The sequence below is a fragment of the Haliotis rubra genome, unplaced genomic scaffold (genome assembly GCF_003918875.1).
Source record: "Haliotis rubra isolate DU_JTF1 unplaced genomic scaffold, ASM391887v1 Scf249, whole genome shotgun sequence".
NCBI classification, from domain to species: Eukaryota; Metazoa; Mollusca; class Gastropoda; order Lepetellida; family Haliotidae; genus Haliotis; species Haliotis rubra.
In genome coordinates, this window is record NW_025766547.1 from 1,195,191 (window position 1) to 1,217,475 (window position 22,285).

Consider the following 22,285-nt stretch of genomic DNA (forward strand, 5'->3'; position numbering starts at 1 on the left):
TACTGATGTCTATACCTGGAGAACGACGAAGTGTACGGATGACCACTTTCCTGTTTGCGAAAGATGTACGTATTAGCAAGCGTCTTGAACACAGACATTCCATCATTATCTTGCCTCACACATAAATGTCGTTTTCTGATTGGCTGAGCGCTCTTCTATTATTTTCAATGCAACCCGCTTACAAGTACTCATTTGGTACTTCGTAGTAGTAATTCTTTATCTCGAATAACATTGAATCACGTATGATGTACGGAAATTACCGATGTTTTGCGAATGCAATTCGATGGAAGGGAGATAACTCTAAAGTTGTTTTTCTTGTCGTCTTGTCGTCTCCATACTATGATCCGATACCCGTGCTTCAAACAGTTAAAAATTACCATTGAGGTGTTTGGTTGATGTACCCTCGTTGTTTCTTAATGTTATAAACATCGAGGGACACATCAGCCCATGTCCCCCTCGAGACCAGTGAACAACTTATAATGTTTAAGCGAATTATATGACGTCTCTGAGTTCAAAAGAATGGTATGACGTCACAATTAGAACTAACGACGATATGATGTATTGGCATAGATGTTAGTGCCCTGATATAAAGTCTGGATGGTAATGCAAGTATCGTAAAACCCACCATTCACGCACACACCCCTCAATCTCCCCTACTCCTGATTATCACACGGCCGGTCATAACCAACTACATTATCAAAGCCCCTCCATCGACATCGTGTCTGTTTATAATATAACGTAAATTACTATTTCACACATAGACGGATGATTGCGACCTATTAGGAAGTGACTAACTGGTATTATGCCTATTATCTTCGCCGATAAGAATCTCTAAATGTTGCGGGACCGCCTCCGTGGTGTAGTGGTTAGAGCGTCTTCAAGGAGTGCGGAAGGTCGCGGGTTCGATCCCCGACCGCGTCATACCAAAAGACGTTAAAATATGGTACTTGTTGGTCCCTGCCTGGCGCTCGGCATTAATGGGTACAACAAGGACTGGTCGGCTCGGAGTCAGTATAATGTGTCTGAGTGGGGTATTCATGCTTCACTGCGGCATGGTATCACAGTGGGCTAGCACTTTAAAACCAGCTTAAGTCTGGGCTAGTACAAGCAGCCGCACATACACATACACACGCATGCACGTCGTCATATGAGCGAAATATTCTCAAGCACGACGTTAAACCCAATTCCACCACCACCTCTAAATGTTGCGAATACTAACTAACGAACTAGTCCCACGTGTTATAATTCAAGCTAATGTCTTCAGTATAGTGACCATTGTCCCAACATACAGATATGTGGAAGTTACCTGTCTGAGCGCTGCAGATACAAGGAAAAGGTACTTGGTGATTTTATCCGTGATTTGCCTTTCAATGGGCTAGAAAAATGCATGCGTCGAAACACACACACACGCACACGCGCACGCACGCACAGAGATATTACTCATACTTTCAAGAGAAAACCAGCCCGTTCGGGGGATAGTAAGTATTAGTCACAGTTGACAAAATGGAAAAGTGTTCTTTGCGGGAAATGTCCATTCTGTTATCGCTAAACATCATCACTAAGTTTCGATTTGTTGACATTCAACGTCTTTCGTTTCGTCATTCTGTGGCTCCAAGCATGGCTAAATGTTCTGGTAAATATGTATTATTCAGAAATATATAACGTTGTGTATTTAAGAATAGTGTTGTTTTTATCCCAGAGTGAACACTGCTATTTTAGAAGAAAAATATATAGGTAGGGCTAATATTCAGCTGGTGTGTTCTGTTCTAATCCATTAGGTATATCAACCTACATCGACCTTGTCCCCAGTCTTGACTACACCAACACGTTGTTGCTTGCCGTCGTCCACGCAGCCTCCCCGATAGAGTGCGCTGCGCGGTGTATGGAGTTGTACCAGTGTGACAGGATGACGTACAACGACCACCAGTGTAGCATCTACTCCTACAACATCGCCACGTGCTCGACCATGCAGCTCAAGATAGGCCTCTAACGAGCAGGCTTTTGTTATCAATGGATATTGTGAGACTTTACTCTGCAGAGTTGTTCCCCTTACTCGTGCCAGAACCCTAACATCGTAGGTTTGAATCTCTCTATGGTGTGTCCAGGTTTGTCAATGTCATACCCGTTGTTTTCGACAAAGTGATATCTGCTTATTTACCGTCATCGCTGTAGGCATGACACGGCAACAAGATGTATATTTGAAATACTGACTGTATTAAATATTTGACTGATTTTGATCCAAATGCCAATTTTATTAACATTATGAAAACACATAATGACTGTATCATAAGAGATGTTAGTGTTTTTCTGTATCATGTACTTCAGCGCATTAGAAATGTTCCTCTGACACAGCATGTGCACTATAGTCTACTAAACTATTAATATCATATGCAAATGACTGTATGATGGGCCTGTGGCCTTTTACTGAATAAACTTGTCTGTCTGTCTGTCTGAAATACTGACTGTACAAAACATTCTAAAAGCTATTTCATTGTTGGTTAGTGGTATAGATTGAATGCTGCCTAGGGCAACGGCCTACCTTGTTCGAATGTCTGCATATCCATGCCTTCCGAATTGTGTTACCCTTGTTCCTCATTCTGCTGCAATATGAATAGTAATAGAAAACACCTGTTTCCTCAGACAGGTTAACTGTTTAATTATTGTCAAAATAATGCCTTTTATAACCATGCAGTGTTCTTCTATTTACTCTGTGTGCGGTTTTCTTAGTTCTAAATAATTAGTCATCGCTCGCTTTCGTATGATTAAGAACCATCCCCTCACAAATCTTTATAATCATGGTCACCAGAGAATTACCAACTATTGACTGAAATCATCGTCGTGGTAGTAACATGAGTAAGGTAGTCGTCACCTCAACCAGTCGACGCTGAGGATGACCCCTCGGGGGAGTTGGAAAACCCGTCTGGACAAGGGAGCCAACTCTGTCATCGTGCTGTTGATACGTCTCCGGGTTATGCTACACTTAATGAGAATCGCTTGCTCACTGAGCGAGAAGCGTATGTAAACAAATGAAGAGATAGAGACATGTGACAGCTGTGATTGGATGAAATAGTGTAAGTAGTTTATGTTTTTTAAAAGCATATCCAACCAGCAATTAAAACTGACCACAATTTTAAGTATTCAGTGCTGTCATTTTCATCACCATGACTTATGCTTATTGTGTGTACAGATATTTTCCAGTAGGTGACATTTGGTGCGGAACTGGGGTTGATGTGTTCCGCTTCCTGTCCTCGCAAAACGAGCCGGACAAGTTGGCCTGATATTGTGTTTTATTGTAGTTTAAAGGCCAGAGTGTACCCATGTGTACATGGAATGGCTGTTGATAGCTTGTCTATTTTTAAAAAAATTATAAGGTTACTATAGAAGTCTATGGGAAAACATTTGGTGTTGTGTAACCTCCGGCGGACACGACCTGCACTGTCTCCGTGTCGCCGACAAATAGGAACCCCTGACCCCTAATGAGCATCACATCTGTGTGCGTTAGGGGCAGTCATGGAGGACACACATGTACACTAAACTGTCTCCCTGTACAACACCGAAGCTATACCTTGCGGAGCATCGTTGTCATCCTGGGTGCCGTTGTACAAAGCGATCTTAGTGCTAAGGTGACCGTAACGCTCATACTGTAATATAGATTTACGATAGTCTTAGCGCTAAGGTTGTTTTGTACAACGGCACCCTGGCCTTCATCCTTAAACACCGCATCTGGAAACTAGATTTAATATCCAAAGACTCAAGCTGACTTTCATCGTAAGATCACACAGTAACATCACATTCTAACATCACACAACATCATACTGTCACATAAGATACTCACATCGTACAGTAACATCATGTTGTAACTTGAATCTGTCACGTCGTACAATACCATCACAGTTTACTAAGCTGCAGAATGTACATATTAACGACAAACTAAGGATAGGACGAAAATGTAGGCATGAGAAAATCCTGAACGCTTAGAGCGGAACGCTCGCGACAATGTTAAGGCCACATCAACTGTATAGACTGTGCCAAAAATATAATGGCAGTGTCCAGAGGGTGTGCATGTCCAGCTTAACACATTATCTGCCAACGCCAGTCACATTACTTGATACCTCGTCCCATATATTCCAGTATTCGGCATGCTTGTGGTTTTGACTGACAGGTTCATCCACGGCACGACACACAATGTGGTGAGGGCGTGAACGAAAATTAAGTTTTGCGTAATACGTTTGAATACAGTCTCAGACTTTCCCGAGCCTGCTGACATCACCTCCGAAACGTTCTTTGAGAGTTCATCTCAGCAGCGACTCCCATTCGCTGTCTGGGCGGCATGTACACGAGACAGGGCCCCTAAGTTGATGAAGAACCTGAGCAGTCTGCCAGTGCCAGTGTCATCGTCTTCATAAATTCATATTTTCTCATCTGCAAGTGTAAAATTTACATAATTTAATAATGACTTGACGCAGCATAAAGTGGAATGCTGTTGCACGTTGCCTTAAAGCTGCATACAGACAGAATACACTATTGTTGTTGTCAACAAACACAGATGAAATACCACGTACATTCAGTTGAAGTATATCGATTGAAGACAAGCTGTACCTATTATGATGAGAACCAACATGTGACACGTTATCGCCTGACGAGACAGAAGAACGGTTTACAATCCTTACAGTGCTGCCGGGTGTGTAGGTAATGTAGTGATCAGTGCCGTATTGTGTGTTTGTGTGTCAGTGAAGTATTGTGTGTTTGCAGGTCAGTGAGGTATTGTGTGTTTGCAGGTCAGTGCCGTATTGTGTGTTTGCAGGTCAGTGCAGTATTGTGTGTTTGCAGGTCAGTGAAGTATTGCGTGTTTGCAGGTCAGTGAAGTATTGTGTGTTTGCAGTTCAGTGTTGTATTGTGTGTTTGCAGTTCAGTGTTGTATTGTGTGTTTGCAGGTCAGCGAAGTATTGTGTGTTTGCAGGTCAGCGAAGTATTGTGTGTTTGCAGGTCAGTGCAGTATTGTGTGTTTGCAGGTCAGTGCCGTATTGTGTGTTTTCAGGTAAGTGAAGTATTGTGTGTTTGCAGGTCAGCGAAGTAATGTGTGTTTGCAGTTCAGTGTTGTATTGCAGGTAGTGTCTGTGTGTCACCTGTATTGTCTGATAGTATGACATGACCTACGTGTTTTATGTCGTTGCGATGTTTGGTTTCAGCTGCCAACACGACTGTCATCGAACATGTTGTTCAGACTTGCCTGTCTATTCCTTTCATTTGGATTAATTGTGGACACCGAAGGAACGCAACGCCATGTCAGTAAGTAGGACTCTGTCTAGTATTATCTCATTTATTGGCATTTTAGACATTGGTCAGCAATAAGAAAGTAACATACTTTATGGATGACACATATAGATTCTTATACCGTTATCAAGCACGAGGGAAGCACTTCAGCACAGAACAGACTTGTATATATTAACAGGTATTAAATAATAACAACTTGTAGGTGTGCATCAAAGAAATTACCAACAACAATGGATAGTCTAGTGTTTCCCCGAGGCATATTTGGCAGGGCGCAACGCCCTGCCCTTTTCAAGCGCCCTGGCCTTTGCATTATCTGCCCTTTGAAAATAATAGTGGTAACAATGCAGTGACAAAAGTAGGAAGCCAGTTGTCCACAAAGTAGAACGAAAGCTACATGGCTGATAAGGTTAATTAGCAGCGATGTGTGGAAGTGCTCTGTTCTGTTGTTTTTTATCAGTTCATTGTATGCAGATGGGATGAGATATCCTTGATCTCTGTCGTAACACAGCGAAATCGATCTTGTTACTTGACAAATAGTTGACTAAGTCCCCTTGTGAAAATGTTTTGCTCTTATTAAACTCAGAAAAGTCAGGAGACCAAATCCTGTTTTCAGATACATTACTGACTGAGTACATTACTGACTGAGTGGCTTATCTGACACTCTATAATGAGGTCACAAAGTACGAGTTACTTTCCTTTTTCACAGGTTTACAGAAACGTCGAAGTGAGTATGTCTGTAGTCATCTGGGCCTTGATTTTCGAAGATCTCTTAGCGCTAAGAGAGTCGTAAGTTAATGTTAATGTATGGCACTTACGACTATCTTAGCGCTAAGCGAGCTTCGAAAATCTAGGCCCTGTTCTGCCCAGAAGTTTCCAAAGAAACATATCAGCACTATCTGATATTGATATGACGGGAAGTATTGGTATATCCCAGAAGGCTTGGGATTGCATATCATTAACATTTCAGAATAAGACACCCTCTCACATTAGTTCTGTGCACTGTATATTGGTACCACATATTGCCATGAAAGAACTTTTCGAAGCGCTGAACTGTATGCATGTAGTGAAGAGTCCCTTTGTCAGTGTTCTGGAATTCCGCAGTTTACTTCCACCATACTATACTGTTTACATACATTCATATACCGTGCAACCTATGACAATTGGACCCTGATAGTCAGAAAACCCCTTCCAATGGACGATCTTGCTGGGAATGTGCATAATTGATTCTGTGGCAGGACGTTAAGCCCATAATGCGTTAATCAGGGAAGTACGGTATTCGATACATTGTGCTTGTGATAGTACCAGTTTATCCGGGGTTCGTATAACCTTCAAGAGTATTCTCACAGGACATGTTCACTGATCTCGCAGTAGACTGATGTTCAGAATCGATAGACATTGTATTAATCTTTTCAGTATATTTGGGTGAGCTCATTATCATTTTTTCAGACACATACCTTTAGTCGTTGGGATAATTCTTCTTAAAAGATAGAAAAATAGATATATTTATCATAATAAGTAATTGTGTCCAAAAGAAACAAATAATAGATTTTCATCCATAAAAATGTAACGGATGGGGTTGGACTTTCTGAAATAATGAAGTTGTACATTATTGTTTATCACACAGCTGGACCCTGCCATACGCCTAGTCACGTGACAAATGGTTGGATGAGTTGCAGTGCAACGACCTACACACCTGGGACCATGTGCTGGGTGAACTGTGACCCAGGATACCAATCATTACAATACCTCATTAAATGCCAGGAAGGCAGATACGGCGTCACCGAATCGTCATGGTCAGGCAGATTTGGTTGCGAAGGTTCATATAACATACATAGTGTCCTTGAGTTGCTGTCTGGGTACACCTACAGAATACCGGATACCTACCAGCCATGTTGTTTAGTGTCACGTTACCCTAAACCTAAACCTTACCATAACCCTAACCCTAACCCTAACTCTTACCCTTACCCTTACCTTTACCTTTACCTTTACCTTGCCCTAACCCTATCCCTATCCCTATCCCTATACCTAAACCTAAACCTAATCTTTACCCTAATCCTAACCCTAACCCTAAGCCTTACCCTCACCCTCACCCTCACCCTCACCCTCACCCTCACCCTCACCCTAACCCTAACCCTAACTCTTACCCTTACCCTTACCTTTCCCCTTGCCCTTGCCCTAACCCTAACCCCATCCCTAATCCTAACCCTAAGCCTAAACCTTACCCTAATCCTAATCCTAACCCTAACCCTAATTAACCTTACCCAAACCATAAGTAAACTCGCGCGCTTTCAAAGATGGCGGAAGGTATCCGCTATTCTGTAGTCTTACCGCTGTCTGGGTGCGTGTGTGCGTCAGTAAACAGAACCGACGTCTTTCATATAACGGTTTCGAAGTTTGTGTTGGACACCAATAGATAGAGACCATGGCAGACTGTGTAGGCGATGGATTCATCTTTTGTTGAACTAATATTGGCACTGTGACTGATGGTTCCTTGGTTTCAGACTTCACTTTATAAACGACAACTCAAATTCTTCATATACTTCTATTAATCCTTGTAGATTACAGTCGAGTTCATAGTCTTAGATTTTAGTAGATTCAGGTAGATTCTAGTAGATTCACTGCAAAACAATACAAAAGTTAAATTTAATTAACAGCAGTCAATGTTACATTCGAGTTCTACACTTCTAACATGAAAAATACATTTAAACAGTTAGACAATGAAATGTCTAGGACATGGAATATATGCTCGAGTGTCGAAGTCAAGGTCCGAAGCATATCGGATCGAACCAAACAGTATTATCTCTCTTGGAGAGCTATAACAGAGAACCCATACCGCTTATGAAATTAATTGAATCGAAGGAGATTTTTCTAAAAGTAAACCAGATTAAATTCAAAATCTAAATTCAAAATCATACAGTGACATTCATGAGACACATCTAGTCCACAGGACGACTGAAGAAGATAGGTTGAAATAATGTGGAAATGATGCTTGACAATGTGACCTTAGCTTCAAGCACACGTATAGTCAATACCCCGGATGAAGATGAATACGTGTTGCTAACGTTTGCAGTCAATGACTAATGACACTTTATCAGAGGACACGTGATAACTACCCTTGATAAACTCTGCTTGGCAATCAATTACGTTCTTAAAGTACCAGTATGTTACTTTATGAAGGTAGATATGTATTTGCTCTTGGTTCAATTGTTTCAATTGTGGTCACATGAACGTTTACAGTTCGATGGATGTTTTTCCTTATGCATTCACAAATACGGCGGGTGAATTATTCATGCATTCTTTAGTTGTCAGACACTGCCATGACACTGCCACTGTCAGACACTGCCACGACAATCTCAGACACTGCCATGACACTGCCACTATCAGACACTGTCATGACACTATCAGACACTGCCATGACACTGCCATTGTCAGACACTGTCAGACACTGCCATGGCACTATCAGACACTGCCATGACACTGCCATTGTCAGACACTGTCAGACACTGCCACGACACTATCAGACACTGCCATGACACTATCAGACACGGCTATGACACTGCCACTGTCAGACACTGCTACTGTCAGACACTGCCATGACACTATCAGACACTGCCATGAGGACACAAAGCCTGATCTGTGTGTGTAGAAATATTTTTCTTGTGTTGTTATAACTTGTTGAGAATCAAATAATGACAGACTTTATGGATGAACAACTTCTTTATTCAGGTGATGCGACGTTTCGATACAGATGCTGGTATTGGTGACCTGCATTGCAGCTATACGTCGCATCACCAGAATATAAAAAAGTTGCTTATCCATAAAGTGTGTCTGTATTTGTGTTGATATAGTTGCAAATTGTACATCTGCGCCCACTACACCCAATGGAAGATTTGACTGTCCTTCATACATTCCCATTGGTGCCTCCTGCAACCTGACCTGCAACCACGGATTCAAACCTGCATACTCAAACCAACTCTACTGTGATCGGGGAGGTAGATGGAGCTACGACGCTCACTGTGTAGGTAGGTCTAGGCACTGGTTCACATCGCATCTATTTAGGAGATGTTTTCCGTTTGTTTTAGAAACAATTGTGAATTTAGAAGTGACAAATTCATTCACAAAGATTGTTCGCTTGCATAAGGTTCTAAAGTTACAATACTTTTGAGAATGAGCAATGTCATCTTCCAGAAGTCAAATGTCCAGCACCACCTACCGTGAACAATGGCGTCCTTCAAGTGCAGGAGCAGCACACCTTCTAATTATAAGCTGGACGATGTGTGTGAAGTTACCTGTAACCCTGGCTACAGATTGAATTCTGCTTCTGAGATCAAGTGTTTGGACAACGATACCTGGTCTGCTGCAGCTTGTGTTGGTATGTAGATTGAGTGAGTGAGTGAGTGAGTGAAGGTGGGTGAGTGAGTGAGTGAGTGAGTGGATGGGTGGGTGGTTGGGTGGGTTTTGTGTGGGTGAGTGAGTGAGTGAGTGAGTGCGTGAGTGAGTGCTTGGGTGGGTGGCTTTTGTGTGGATGGTCGAGTGAGTGAGTGAAGGTGGGTGAGTGAGTGAGTGAGTGAGTAAGTGAGTGAGTGAGTGAGCGAGCGAGTGGCGGTGGTAATAGAGACAGTTGTAGTAATATTAGTAGTATTCCATCTCGGCTCCTGGTACGACTGTACTGGACAAAGTGATACGAAACTTGTCCCTCGTAATCATGTGGTAAAACTGAATCATATCAAGTGTCAAATTATGATTTCGTAATGAAATGATTTTCTGTTTTGGTATAGAACACGTGTGTCCCCCTCCTCCCTCTGTGTCTCATGGTCGCTACAACTGCACTGATGCCACCAAAGTTATTGGCACCGTCTGTGGTCTCCTGTGTGACAGTGGATACAAACCGGGGACTGGGGTGACGGCGGTGACGTGCTTGGATGATGAAACGTGGACAACGCCGTCGTCGTGCATAGGTGGGTGGATTTTAACATCTATACGCTTCCTGTTGTTTTAGACATCATTTGGTTTTAAGGTGATAAATTTCAAAAGGGGTTCAGTTCAGGAGGAGAATGGAAGGATATTGAAGTACTTGTATGCTATTATATCTTCTTCAGTGTCGTGTGTGGGTGTAGTTTTAATTTATTCCACAGAGAAGAAGTGCCACGCCCCCCAACATGTGGACAACGGATACCTCAACTGTAGCGCACCCTCAGTCAGGACGGGCACTTCCTGTAACTTGTCTTGTGAGTCCGGGTTCGGGCCAAGCTTTGGTGTCAGAGAACGGCTGTGTCAATCGGATGAGACGTGGTCGGAATCGGTCACATGTGTTGGTCAGTATAAACTGTAACCCTTGTAGGTCAGTGTAAGCTGTGTAGGTCAATGTAACCCGTGTAGGTCAGTGTAACCCGTGTAGGTCAATGTAACCCGTGTAGGTCAGTGTAACCCGTATAGGTCAGTGTAACCCGTGTAGGTCAGTGTATACCTTCTGGGTCAGTGTAAGCTGTGTAGGTCAGTGTAACCCGTGTAGGTCAGTGTAACCCTGTGTAGGTCAATGTAACCCGTGAAGGTCAGTGTAACCCTTGTAGGTCAGTGTAAGCTGTCTGGGTCAATGTAATCCGTGTAGGTCAGTGTAACCCGTGTAGGTCAATGTAACCCGTGTAGGTCAGTGTAACCCGTGTAGGTCAATGTAATCTGTGTAGGTCAGTGTAACTTGTATAGGCCAGTGTAACCCGTGTATGTCAGTGTAACCCTTGTTGGTCAGTGTAAGCTGTGTAGGTCAACGTCACCCGTGTAGGTCAATGCAACCCTTGTAGGTCAATGTAACCTGTGTAGGTCAGTGTAACCCGTGTACAGGTAACCTGTGTAGGTAATCCGTTGTAGGTCAGCGTAACCCATGTAGGTCAATGTAACCCTTGTGGGTCAGTGTAACTTGTATAGATCAGTGTAGCTTGTACAGGTCAGTGTAACCCGTATAGGTCAGGGTAACCTGTATAGGTCAGCGTAACCTGTTTAAGCTTGCTTTTGATTGCTTGTTGTCAAATTTGTAATCGTTCAATCATTTCTCATTTTTTCAGTAGAAAACAATTCAATTTCCATTCAGAAATGTCACATTTACTGTAACATAATATATATATACATAGGAATAAATATCCATTTCCTGATATCCATGTACATAGCTGTTTACCGAAAACGGAACTTGTTTCTGTGGAGATTCACGACTGGGTTGTCTTGCTCCCACCCCTGACAAAGGCGGACCGTATCGGGACTGTCGGGACTGGAATAACGCTTACTGGAGCCAAGAAGAGTATGTATTAACTTCACCGGTTTCCGTTCCAGACACATCGCCTCCGAACTTCATTAACTGCCCCTCTAGCCAGTCTCACATCCTAAGGCCAAACCAAACAACCATCAACATCACGTGGACAGAGGTCAAGGCCATAGACTCTCCAAATGGTGACTTCCTGAACGTGACCTTGACATCGAACCTGCAACCCGGAAGAGCTTATCCCGCAGGGAACTACACTGTACATTACGAGACCATGGATAAGTCAGGAAACAAGGCACATCCCTGCTACTTCACCGTGTCAATATGGAGTACGATAACACATTGCGCATGAGGACATATAATATATAAATGACAATCTGTATTTACATAGATTTCTTAGATATTAAATGTCCAAGCATCCACAGATAATGAGCCGAGGTGCCGAGTTGGTTGAAGGAATTATTAACTTCCTAAAGTAGCTAAACCCTTAAGTTTGATTTTGAATTGACTATATTTTAATTTAACGATATTACATCCGAAAGGGAAATGTCCTTGCGCTCATTCAGCGCTCAAAGAATACGTCTATAATCTGCCAGCTTTAGCAAATTGATTTCATTCTGTCGCAAATGATAAAACTTGCGTAATGCAGAGCTATTGCTCTTAGACATATGCTTCTTTGAAAATTGATAGACTTTTTGTAGCAAACATTTACATACTGACATGGTTGTCCATTTCCTACACCTCTATTAACTGAATTTACTTTTACGTAAGATTACCAAGCCGCTGATTATCTTGTACAAAGTGTTGTGGGGATATATAATGCTTGCAAAGACATACACAATTTTAAGAAATGTTCTGGCAATGTTCAGTTCAATAACAAACTGGGACAAACTGCTGATCAGGATGTATTGATAACTGATAGTGTAGATAGTAATCTCTTTCAGTAGAACATATTCAATAGGTAAAATTGCATTGTAGCATCACATTTACCTTGGTTGTCACCGAATATTACAGTAGCTTTGAATAAACCAACATTATAACATGCAGTAATAGAATAGTATTATACAAATTCCAGTTGGTACCGAATATCTTCGGAAACAGATTTAGGAATCAAATAATGTATGTGTTATTCCACAGCTTGTCCGCAAGGTTCCTACCTTGATGTGTCAAAGAACAAATGTGCTCTGTGTCCTATTGGAACATACCAGGAACAGAAAGGACGCGTGGCATGTGTTCCGTGTCCAACCAGCTTCACGACGGCTTCTGAGGGGTCAGATTCCTCGTCAAACTGTACAGGTAAACCTTGTCATGTATTTATATTGATGAACAGTCTTAGAGTATTCTTTAAGAGGCATTTTAGAAGCTGGAAGTAGATAAAACAATTATATATGTATATGACAACTTCTTTAATTCTAGAGCACGTCGTTTCGATACAGGTTCTTGTATCGTTTTCAAGTATGAATGACACAGGGAGAGCACAGGTGATATATGCATATACAACAGAAGACTAATAACAAGGTTGAGGCGAAATTAACAATTTGACGATAACGAATAAAGGGTTAACACAGGACATAGGCAAAAAGTGAGTTAGAGTCCTTCACCTGGTGATATTTAATTAGTAGGATCCCTCTCCTCACCTTGCAAGATGTTTTGTCTGGAAACTTGTGGAAGTGGAAATAATCCCTAAAATTCAGGTAGCTTTCTTAGATACCATATTAGTGTCCCAAAATGTTCGCCAACATTTCGAATTTAAGTGATCACAAATTTCGAAACTCCTTAAAAACCTGAACAGAGATACATTGCTGGGTCGAGTAAATGTAGAATGTGACGAGAAGGAAAAACAAACACGGAATTAAACTATGCTGTACCATCCAGCTGTCGTCTACAGTCAGGCCATCAAACATGACAAGTCGGCAGTTATTCCCAAGGCCTTAGAAAACGTATCCATTATATGTAAATTAAAGGACAAAACTCTTTCCACAAGCATAAGACACCTCTGCTGAAAACAGAGTCGATTGCACAATTCCAACTATACGTGTATATGTGTATGAATCACCAAATAGTGATAACACCAAGTGTTAAGCAACAGCGTATCCTGGCACCGGGTGCACCTGTCACTACATTAACTGCTTAATACAAAAACATGTCCATAAACGAAATATGCAATAATTCTACATGCAAGGCAAGCATGTTAACTGAGGGCGATATCTGCCAGAATACATAAGGTGTCATCTACTCTCAGTTTGACTCTAAAACCCTGAAGTTCTTATCTTGTACTGGTTTTAAAAAATACTTGGTCCAGCCAATGCACCTGTCTCAAAGAAAGTACCATACTCCTTTAATCTAATGAATAGATGACTTTCTACATATTCCCAGAATGTATTTAAAACAAGTAACGTGCGCAATCTCAAAGGCTCAAACGATTTACATGGAATTTTTGGGTTTCAGAGAAGAACCAAGTTCAATTATGTCAATCCATTTGATCCTTTAACTTCGTACACTTTGTAACATACTAGAAATATCATTCCCTGATTCATCAGATTTTTCGTTGCAAATCGTCCTGGCCGTTTCTCAAGTTATATAGATATCTTCATATAGTATTGGCGGTTTATCAAAAGTAAAAGCAAAAGACACCGACAAAACAATATGTCAATTCTTGGAGGGAAAGACAGTCATCCCCAACTGTGCTCTCCTTCTTACGACTGTGTCTTGATGCATGTGAATCGCAATTCCTGCTTGGATTGACAAAGAGAAATCAACATAAAGTGGCCAAAACGTTTAACTGAAGCTTCTTATATCATTCAATAACCATCATCTTGCCGATCCCATCCACCTATTTACTCACATAGACTAGAATAAATTAGATCAGAAAGACTGCACTATAATGAGCAGCGAAAAATTATTCAGAGGGAATAAATGTTCTCACGACTGTGTGACCAGGGTAAACCGCATCGGTTTTCCAATAGTCAAACAAAATGATGTAGAGCAACATTCAACCAGCTCCCGACTGTATTGTTTACATTACACAACATTTTAGGTACAGTCGAGTATGCTCATTCTATCAAGATTTCACAGAACGTTGTTTGACCGGGCATCAAAAGTGGTTACAACGATGTTACAAAATTCATGGCCTCAGAAAATCTTATGAAACGTTGTATGATGTGTACCATATGTCCCGTGCATGTTTATTCATTGAATGGTTAACGTCCCTCTGCAATGTATCTCACCTTTTCGGCGAACAACTACTCATTTTATACTTGGAATCGTACAATCGATCTGAGTTTAGTGGAGATTTCTCATGAATACTAGAAGGGTTTGGACGCCTATAGTGGGGTTCTTGCAGAAATATTTACATATAAACATTATAAAACCTAGTTAAAGAAGCATGCAGGTTAACTGTGACGTGAAAGCGTTGGCGTGGCATGCCAAAAACCTGATTTGATTTCCCTTTTGCGGAACCAATATCTGTTGTATCCATATTATTAATGCCTCGATACTGCACATCGGAACCTCTTCATCAGTCACTGATGTGCATTTCTGTGACGAAGAACAATGCACGTATTCAGTATCTTGATGTTTGTAGGAATTATTGTTTTCCACAGGTTGCCCAAAAGGGTCCTATCGTGATGTGTCAAAGATGAAATGTGTTCTGTGTCCTACTGGAACATACCAGGACCAAGAAGGAAGTCTGCAATGTGTCCCGTGTCTGCATGGCTTCACGACAGTCTCGGACGGATCCAACTCCTCATCCAGCTGCAGTGGTAGATATTCCATTTATCTTAAAGCAAAATCATTCCCATGGCACTATCCTCCAAACAGAGTTGTGACAGCACGTGCAGACTGACAGTCCGAAAGCCTCACTGGACGTAATGAGGTGAGGTGAAATTTGGTTTAACGTCGTGCTTGAGAATATTTCGCTCATATGACGACGTGCATGCGTGTGTATGTGTATGTGCGGCTGCTTGTACAAGCCCAGACTGAAGCTGGTTTTATAGTGCTAGCCCACTGAGATATCATGCCACAGTTAAGCATGAATACCCCACTCAGACACATTATACTGACTCCGAGCCGACCAGTCCTTGTTGTCCCCATTACTGCCGAGCGCAAGGCAGGGACCAACAAGTACCATATTTTAACGTGTTTTGGTATGACGCGGTCGGGGATCGAACCCGCGACCTTCCGCTCTCCGGGCGGACGCTCTAACCACTACACCTAGGAGGCGGTTTCCGGACGTAATGAATGATATGTTTATCGTTAAACTCTCCTGTATGTATTTGTCCGTATTCAATAAGGATGCCGTTCGTTATAGTAATAGATTTTATTCTGGTGTTTTCAATGGGTGTGCTTTGGATGAATAAGTTTTATGAGATTATAGACCATGCTGTGTATGATAGGCAATAGGAAACCACCTGTTCCTCTGTCAGTCCTGCCTGATGATATGTAACATGTTTTGGTTCACAAAGGATGAACAATGGCAGCAACTGTCGCAGCACATGGTGGACATGGTGCCGAGTACAGTGTGTACATGACAATTGATTTGGCAGTTCATATAAGTTGGTACAGGTGAAAACAAAATGGTTCTGGAGCACTACTGGTAAACTGGAGAACATCCAATACATACCACAACCAGATATTGCTCTACAATACTACAGGTAACCTGGAGACCTTCTAACACATACAACAACCAGATATTGCTCTATAAAACTACAGGTAATCTGGAGACCTTCCGACACATACAACAACCATATGTTGCTCTACAACACTATAGATAATCTGGAGACCTTCCGACACATACAACAACCATATGTTGCTCTACAAAACTATAGATAATCTGGAGACCTTCCGACACATACAACAACCATATGTTGCTCTACAACACTACAGATAATCTGGAGACCTTCCAACACATACAACAACCAGATATTGTTCTACAACACTACAGGTAACCTGGAGACCTTCTAACACATACCACAACCAGATATTGCTCTACAAAACTACAGGTAATCTGGAGACCTTCCGACACATACAACAACCATATGTTGCTCTACAACACTATAGATAATCTGGAGACCTTCCGACACATACAACAACCATATGTTGCTCTACAAAACTATAGATAATCTGGAGACCTTCCGACACATACAACAACCATATGTTGCCCTACAACACTACAGATAATCTGGAGACCTTCCAACACATACAACAACCATATATTGTTCTACAACACTACAGGTAATCTGGAGACCTTCCGACACATACAACAACCATATGTTTCTCTACAAAACTATAGATAATCTGGAGACCTTCCGACACATACAACAACCATATGTTGCTCTACAAAACTATAGATAATCTGGAGACCTTCCGACACATACAACAACCAGATATTGTTCTACAACACTACAGATAATCTGGAGACCTTCCGACACATACAACAACCAGATATTGCTCTACAAAACTACAGGTAATCTGGAGACCTTCCGACACATACAACAACCATATGTTGCTCTACAACACTACAGGTAATCTGGAGACCTTCCGACACATACAACAACCATATGTTGCTCTACAAAACTATAGATAATCTGGAGACCTTCCGACACATACAACAACCATATGTTGCTCTACAACACTACAGATAATCTGGAGACCTTCCAACACATACAACAACCATATATTGTTCTACAACACTACAGGTAATCTGGAGACCTTCCGACACATACAACAACCATATGTTGCTCTACAAAACTATAGATAATCTGGAGACCTTCCGACACATACAACAACCATATGTTGCTCTACAACACTACAGATAATCTGGAGACCTTCCGACACATACAACAACCAGATATTGTTCTACAACACTACAGATAATCTGGAGACCTTCCGACACATACAACAACCACATATTGCTCTACAAAACTATAGATAATCTGGAGACCCTCCGACACATACAACAACCAGATATTGCTCTACAACACTACAGGTAATCTGGAGACCTTCCGACACATACAGCAACCATATATTGCTCTACAACACTACAGGTAATCTGGAGACCTTCCGACACATACAACAACCAGATATTGCTCTACAACACTACAGGTAATCTGGAGACCTTCCGACACATACAACAACCAGATATTGCTCTATAACACTACAGGTAATCTGGAGACCTTCTAACACATACAACAACCAGATATTGCTCTACAACACTACAGATAATCTGGAGACCTTCCGACACATACAACAACCAGATATTGTTCTACAACACTACAGATAGTCTGGAGACCTTCCGACACATAACAACAACCAGATATTGTTCTACAACACTACAGATAATCTGGAGACCTTCCGACACATACAACAACCAGATATTGCTCTACAACACTACAGGTAAACTGGAGACCTTCCGACACATACAACAACCAGATATTGCTCTATAACACTACAGATAATCTGGATACCTTCCAACACATACAACAACCAGTTATTGCTCTACAACACTACAGGTAAACTCGAGACCTTCGGACATATACAACAACCATATATTGCTCTACAACACTACAGATAATCTGGAGACCTCCCGACACATACAACAACCAGATATTGCTCTATAACACTACAGGTAAACTGGAGACCTTCCGACACATACAACAACCATATATTGCTCTACAACACTACAGGTAATCTGGAGACCTCCCGACACATACAACAACTAGATATTGCTCTATAACACTACAGGTAAACTGGAGACCTTCCGACACATACAACAACCAGTTATTGCTCTACAACACCACACGTAATCTGGAGACCTTCCGACACATACAACAACCATATACTGCTCTATAAGACTACAGGTAAACTAGAGATCGTCCAACACATACAACAGACACATATTGTTCTACAACACTTCAGGTAATCTGGAGACCTTCCAACACATAAAACAACCAGATATTGTTCTACAACACTACAGGTAATCTGGAGACCTTCCAACTTATACAACCAGATATTGCTCGACAACACTACAGGTAATCTGGAGACCTTCCAACTTATACAACCAGATATTGCTCGACAACACTACAGGTAATCTGGAGACCTTCCAACATATACAACAACCATATATTGCTCTACAACACTACACGCAATCTTGAGACCTTTCAACTCATACAACAACCAGATATTGCTCTACAACACTGCAGGTAATCTGGAGACCTTCCAACATATACAACAGACATATATTGCTCTATAACACTACAGATAATCTGGAGACCTTCCGACATATACATCAACCAGATATTGCTCTACAACACTACAGGTAATATGGAGACCTTCTAACACATACATCAATCATATATTGCTCTACAACACTGCAGGTAATCTGGAGAACTTCCAACATATACAACAACCAGATGTTGCTCTACAACACTACAGATAATCTGGAGGCCTTCCAACATATACAACAACCAGATATTGCTCTACAATACTACAGGTAATCTGGAAACCTTCTAACACATACATCAACCATATATTGCTCTACAACACTACAGGTAATCTGGAGAACTTCCAACATATACAACAACCAGATGTTGCTCTACAATACTACAGGTAATCTGGAAACCTTCTAACACATACATCAACCATATATTACTCTACAACACTGCAGGTAATCTGGAGACCGTCCAACATATACATCAACCAGATATTGCTCTATAACACTACAGGTAATCTGGAGACCTTCCAACTTATACATCAACCAGATATTGCTCTATAACACTACAGGTAATCTGGAGACCGTCCAACATATACATCAACCAGATATTGTTCTATAACACTACAGGTAATCTGGAGACCTTCCAACACATACAACAACCAGATATTGCTCTACAACACTACAGGTAAAAGGCCAAATGTTGCTCTCCAACAGGTCCCTGTGGTCCTGGCAGCTTCTCTTCCGATGGCCTTGAACCCTGCGCCTTGTGCCCCATAGGAACATACCAGACTCAGTCAGGATCTAAACAGTGTGACGCTTGTCCTGCGGGGAGGAGGACGAAGATGCCTGGGGGCAACAGACTTGGAGACTGTACGCTTTAGTCTTTCAATTGTGCCATTATTCTCATTGCAACTTGTCTGGTTAATATGGTTTACTCCCTTTAATCGTTTTGGTGAGATGATTTGGTTTTTTATTTATTTATTTTATTTATTATAGGATATTTATATAACGCACATATCCAGGCAACTAGTGCATGCTCAAGGCGCTGGTATGTTTTCCCTCGTTTACTGGATGTCAATCTCAACGGCACATCGTATTATCAATCTCAACTCCCTGGGGAGTATACAACTCCCTGGTTTGTTTGTTGTTTGACGCGACGGTCCTCAGTAGTCCAGCTATATTTCGACGGTGTGTAAAGTCTGGACCAGATAATCCAGAGATCAACAGCATGAGCATCGGTCTACGTAATTGTGATACGATGACATGTGTCACCCGATCCCGTTAGTCGCCTCTTACGACAAGCATGGGTTGCTGAAGACCAGTTCTAACCTGGACCTTCACGGGTCTTGGTGAGATGAACTTCACAAACAAGCTACACCACATGAATTGTAGTACCACTCGGCGTCGATTTGTTCACAGATTCAGCTTGCACTTTCAATCAGTTTTCAGATTCAATTGTTTGACGTTCTGTACTTATGCATCTTACTACGGTTGAATCGGTACACATATAAAGTAATACTGTTCCAATGACGTACTCTAATTATTTTAGGATGTACGTAAAATGTAGGATTTTATCTGACAGAGCCAATTTGCAATTCATTCCATATTACGTACTTATTGGAGATCCCAAATAACCTTGTCGTACATGGTGACGAAAGGGATTGAGTGGTAAGACAAGGTTGAGATGACTGACTGATTGACTGAGTTTAGTTTTACGCCGCTTTTAGCAATATTCCAGCAATATCACGGCGAGGGACACCAGAAATGGGCTTAACACATTGTGCGCATGTAGGGAATCGAACCCGGGTCTTCGGCGTGACGAGCCAACGCTTTAACCACTAGGCTACCCCACCGCCCCAGGTTGAGATGAAAGTGTGTCATCGTGCCCCAACGGCAGAGGACCGTTGTCTATTACATCAATCACTGCTTTGTCGCAAGATTTGGTTATACACAAGCTGAGTGTGGCGGTCTACAAATTGTTCATAGCTTTTCCTTGCCCTGTCATTTAGAGTGATGGGTATATTTCCAGGCACATGTCCCAGAGGGTATTACCTGATGGACTTCTTGCTCTTGACGAAATGCGTGGCTTGTCCTAAAGGAACCTACCAAGATCATGAAGACAGTAACAAGTGCATGTATTGTCCGTGGGGTTTCTCCACTTCGACCAATGGTGCTGTCTCCAAGACGGACTGCAGAGGTGGGACATATAGTTTCTTTTTATGCAAATCGATAACTTTTCAGAAGTCTATCCACATTTTACACATACACACCAGTCGTTTATCTATGTTGTATGTATCTGTACGTGTGGGGACCACGCTTCCTTCTAAGGTATACAACAATATTTCCCGTTTTAAAACTTTAAAACGTCTCAGGCAAAGGTACACAATCTATCAAAGATTCAAAGTTTGTTTGAAATGTGATACAACAATGCGACGCCGACGGGAGTGATCACGGGTTTGATGGAAGCGGTGTGTGGAAACGTACTTCTAACTGTTGCTAAAATTCTCATCAAAGATTTCTTCTCAGCAACTATGAGTTTTTAGGCATTGCATGATTTCTGTTTTACGGGACATGTCTTACTGCTGTTTTGGTTTGTTCCTATATAGATAGTGTATGAATTATAAGCAAAGACCGTTTCTTCCGATGCTACATGACGCTACATGATGTGGTGAATGTTACATGATTATAGTGATTGCTACATCATACAGTGACTTTTGTACCATACATTGAATGCTACAACCTACAGTGGGTGTTCCATCATGCACAGGCATAATTGGCAGGAGTTTAGACAGATTGTATATCTGACACAACGTTACCGCTTCCATTGAAAGCGCCCTGTCCAAAACATTTCTGGATAAAAATACTTCTAGATGTGTTATATATTTTTTTGTCTTCATGTAGAAGTCCCTTCCAGTAAACGAGGCGTCCGGGCGATGAAGGTTCACTGTATCTGGCAGCTCTGTTTTACGACCTTGACATTGCGTGGTCACTATTCCTTTTGTTCAAAATCTGTTTTAAGTAAAAATATGATTCCATGTCACTGTATCTACAGCTCCGTGTCAGCCCGGAACGTCTTCATCTGATGGTCTTCAACCGTGTACTCCATGTCCAAGAGGGTCGTATCAAAGCTCACCGGAACAATTAGACTGTGACCTTTGCTCTAAAGGTTCCACGACCAACGCCACAGGTGCTCTTGATTCAACTGACTGCACAGTGGCTGGTGTCTGAACACAAAATGGAATACAGAATTATTTGTATACAATGTGGCGTTGGTCATTCACGTTGCCCGAGCCGACTGCTTTTTTAATGCAACATGTGCCTCGTGTTCAGTGAAATACAGATCAACTATATTCATATAGCGTGGTGTTGGTCATTGTTATTTAGACATAAAGAAGCCATCTTACCGAAACAGACTTTACAAAGGTGTTGAAAATGAAATGGCATAGCGATGTGTTATAAATATGTAATAAAGCTCTGGGAACGTTTTACAAATATGGGACTTTATTACCCTTATGGTGAAACATAAGCATTGTCATATACATCATATGTCG

The 22,285-nt window shown here is 41.6% G+C and overlaps 1 protein-coding gene across 1 annotated transcript; it reads left to right on the forward strand.

Annotated features, from left to right (window-relative positions):
• The first annotated feature begins 4,671 nt into the window (after positions 1-4,671).
• Positions 4,672-22,088, forward strand: LOC124279254 (sushi, von Willebrand factor type A, EGF and pentraxin domain-containing protein 1-like). Its single transcript, XM_046715072.1, has 14 exons — positions 4,672-4,689; positions 5,190-5,289; positions 5,981-5,998; positions 6,899-7,090; positions 9,123-9,296; positions 9,463-9,646; positions 10,053-10,232; positions 10,410-10,589; positions 11,596-11,853; positions 12,662-12,820; positions 15,127-15,285; positions 19,449-19,604; positions 20,764-20,931; positions 21,787-22,088. The coding sequence occupies exons 6-14, from the start codon at positions 9,496-9,498 to the stop codon at positions 21,960-21,962; spliced, it is 1,587 nt and encodes a 528-aa protein (XP_046571028.1). The 5' UTR covers positions 4,672-4,689; positions 5,190-5,289; positions 5,981-5,998; positions 6,899-7,090; positions 9,123-9,296; positions 9,463-9,495; the 3' UTR covers positions 21,963-22,088.
• The last annotated feature ends 197 nt before the right edge of the window (positions 22,089-22,285 follow it).

What these genes read in the sequence shown, in the direction of transcription:
- LOC124279254 (XM_046715072.1), top strand. Translation starts at nt 9,496, where the DNA reads ATGGCGTCCTTCAAGTGCAGGAGCAGCACACCTTCTAATTATAAGCTG. An exon ending in GTCTGCTGCAGCTTGTGTTG is followed by an intron (nt 9,647 to 10,052) that starts GTATGTAGATTG and finishes GTTTTGGTATAG; the next exon opens with AACACGTGTGTCCCCCTCCT. An exon ending in GGGCAACAGACTTGGAGACT is followed by an intron (nt 19,605 to 20,763) that starts GTACGCTTTAGT and finishes GTATATTTCCAG; the next exon opens with GCACATGTCCCAGAGGGTAT.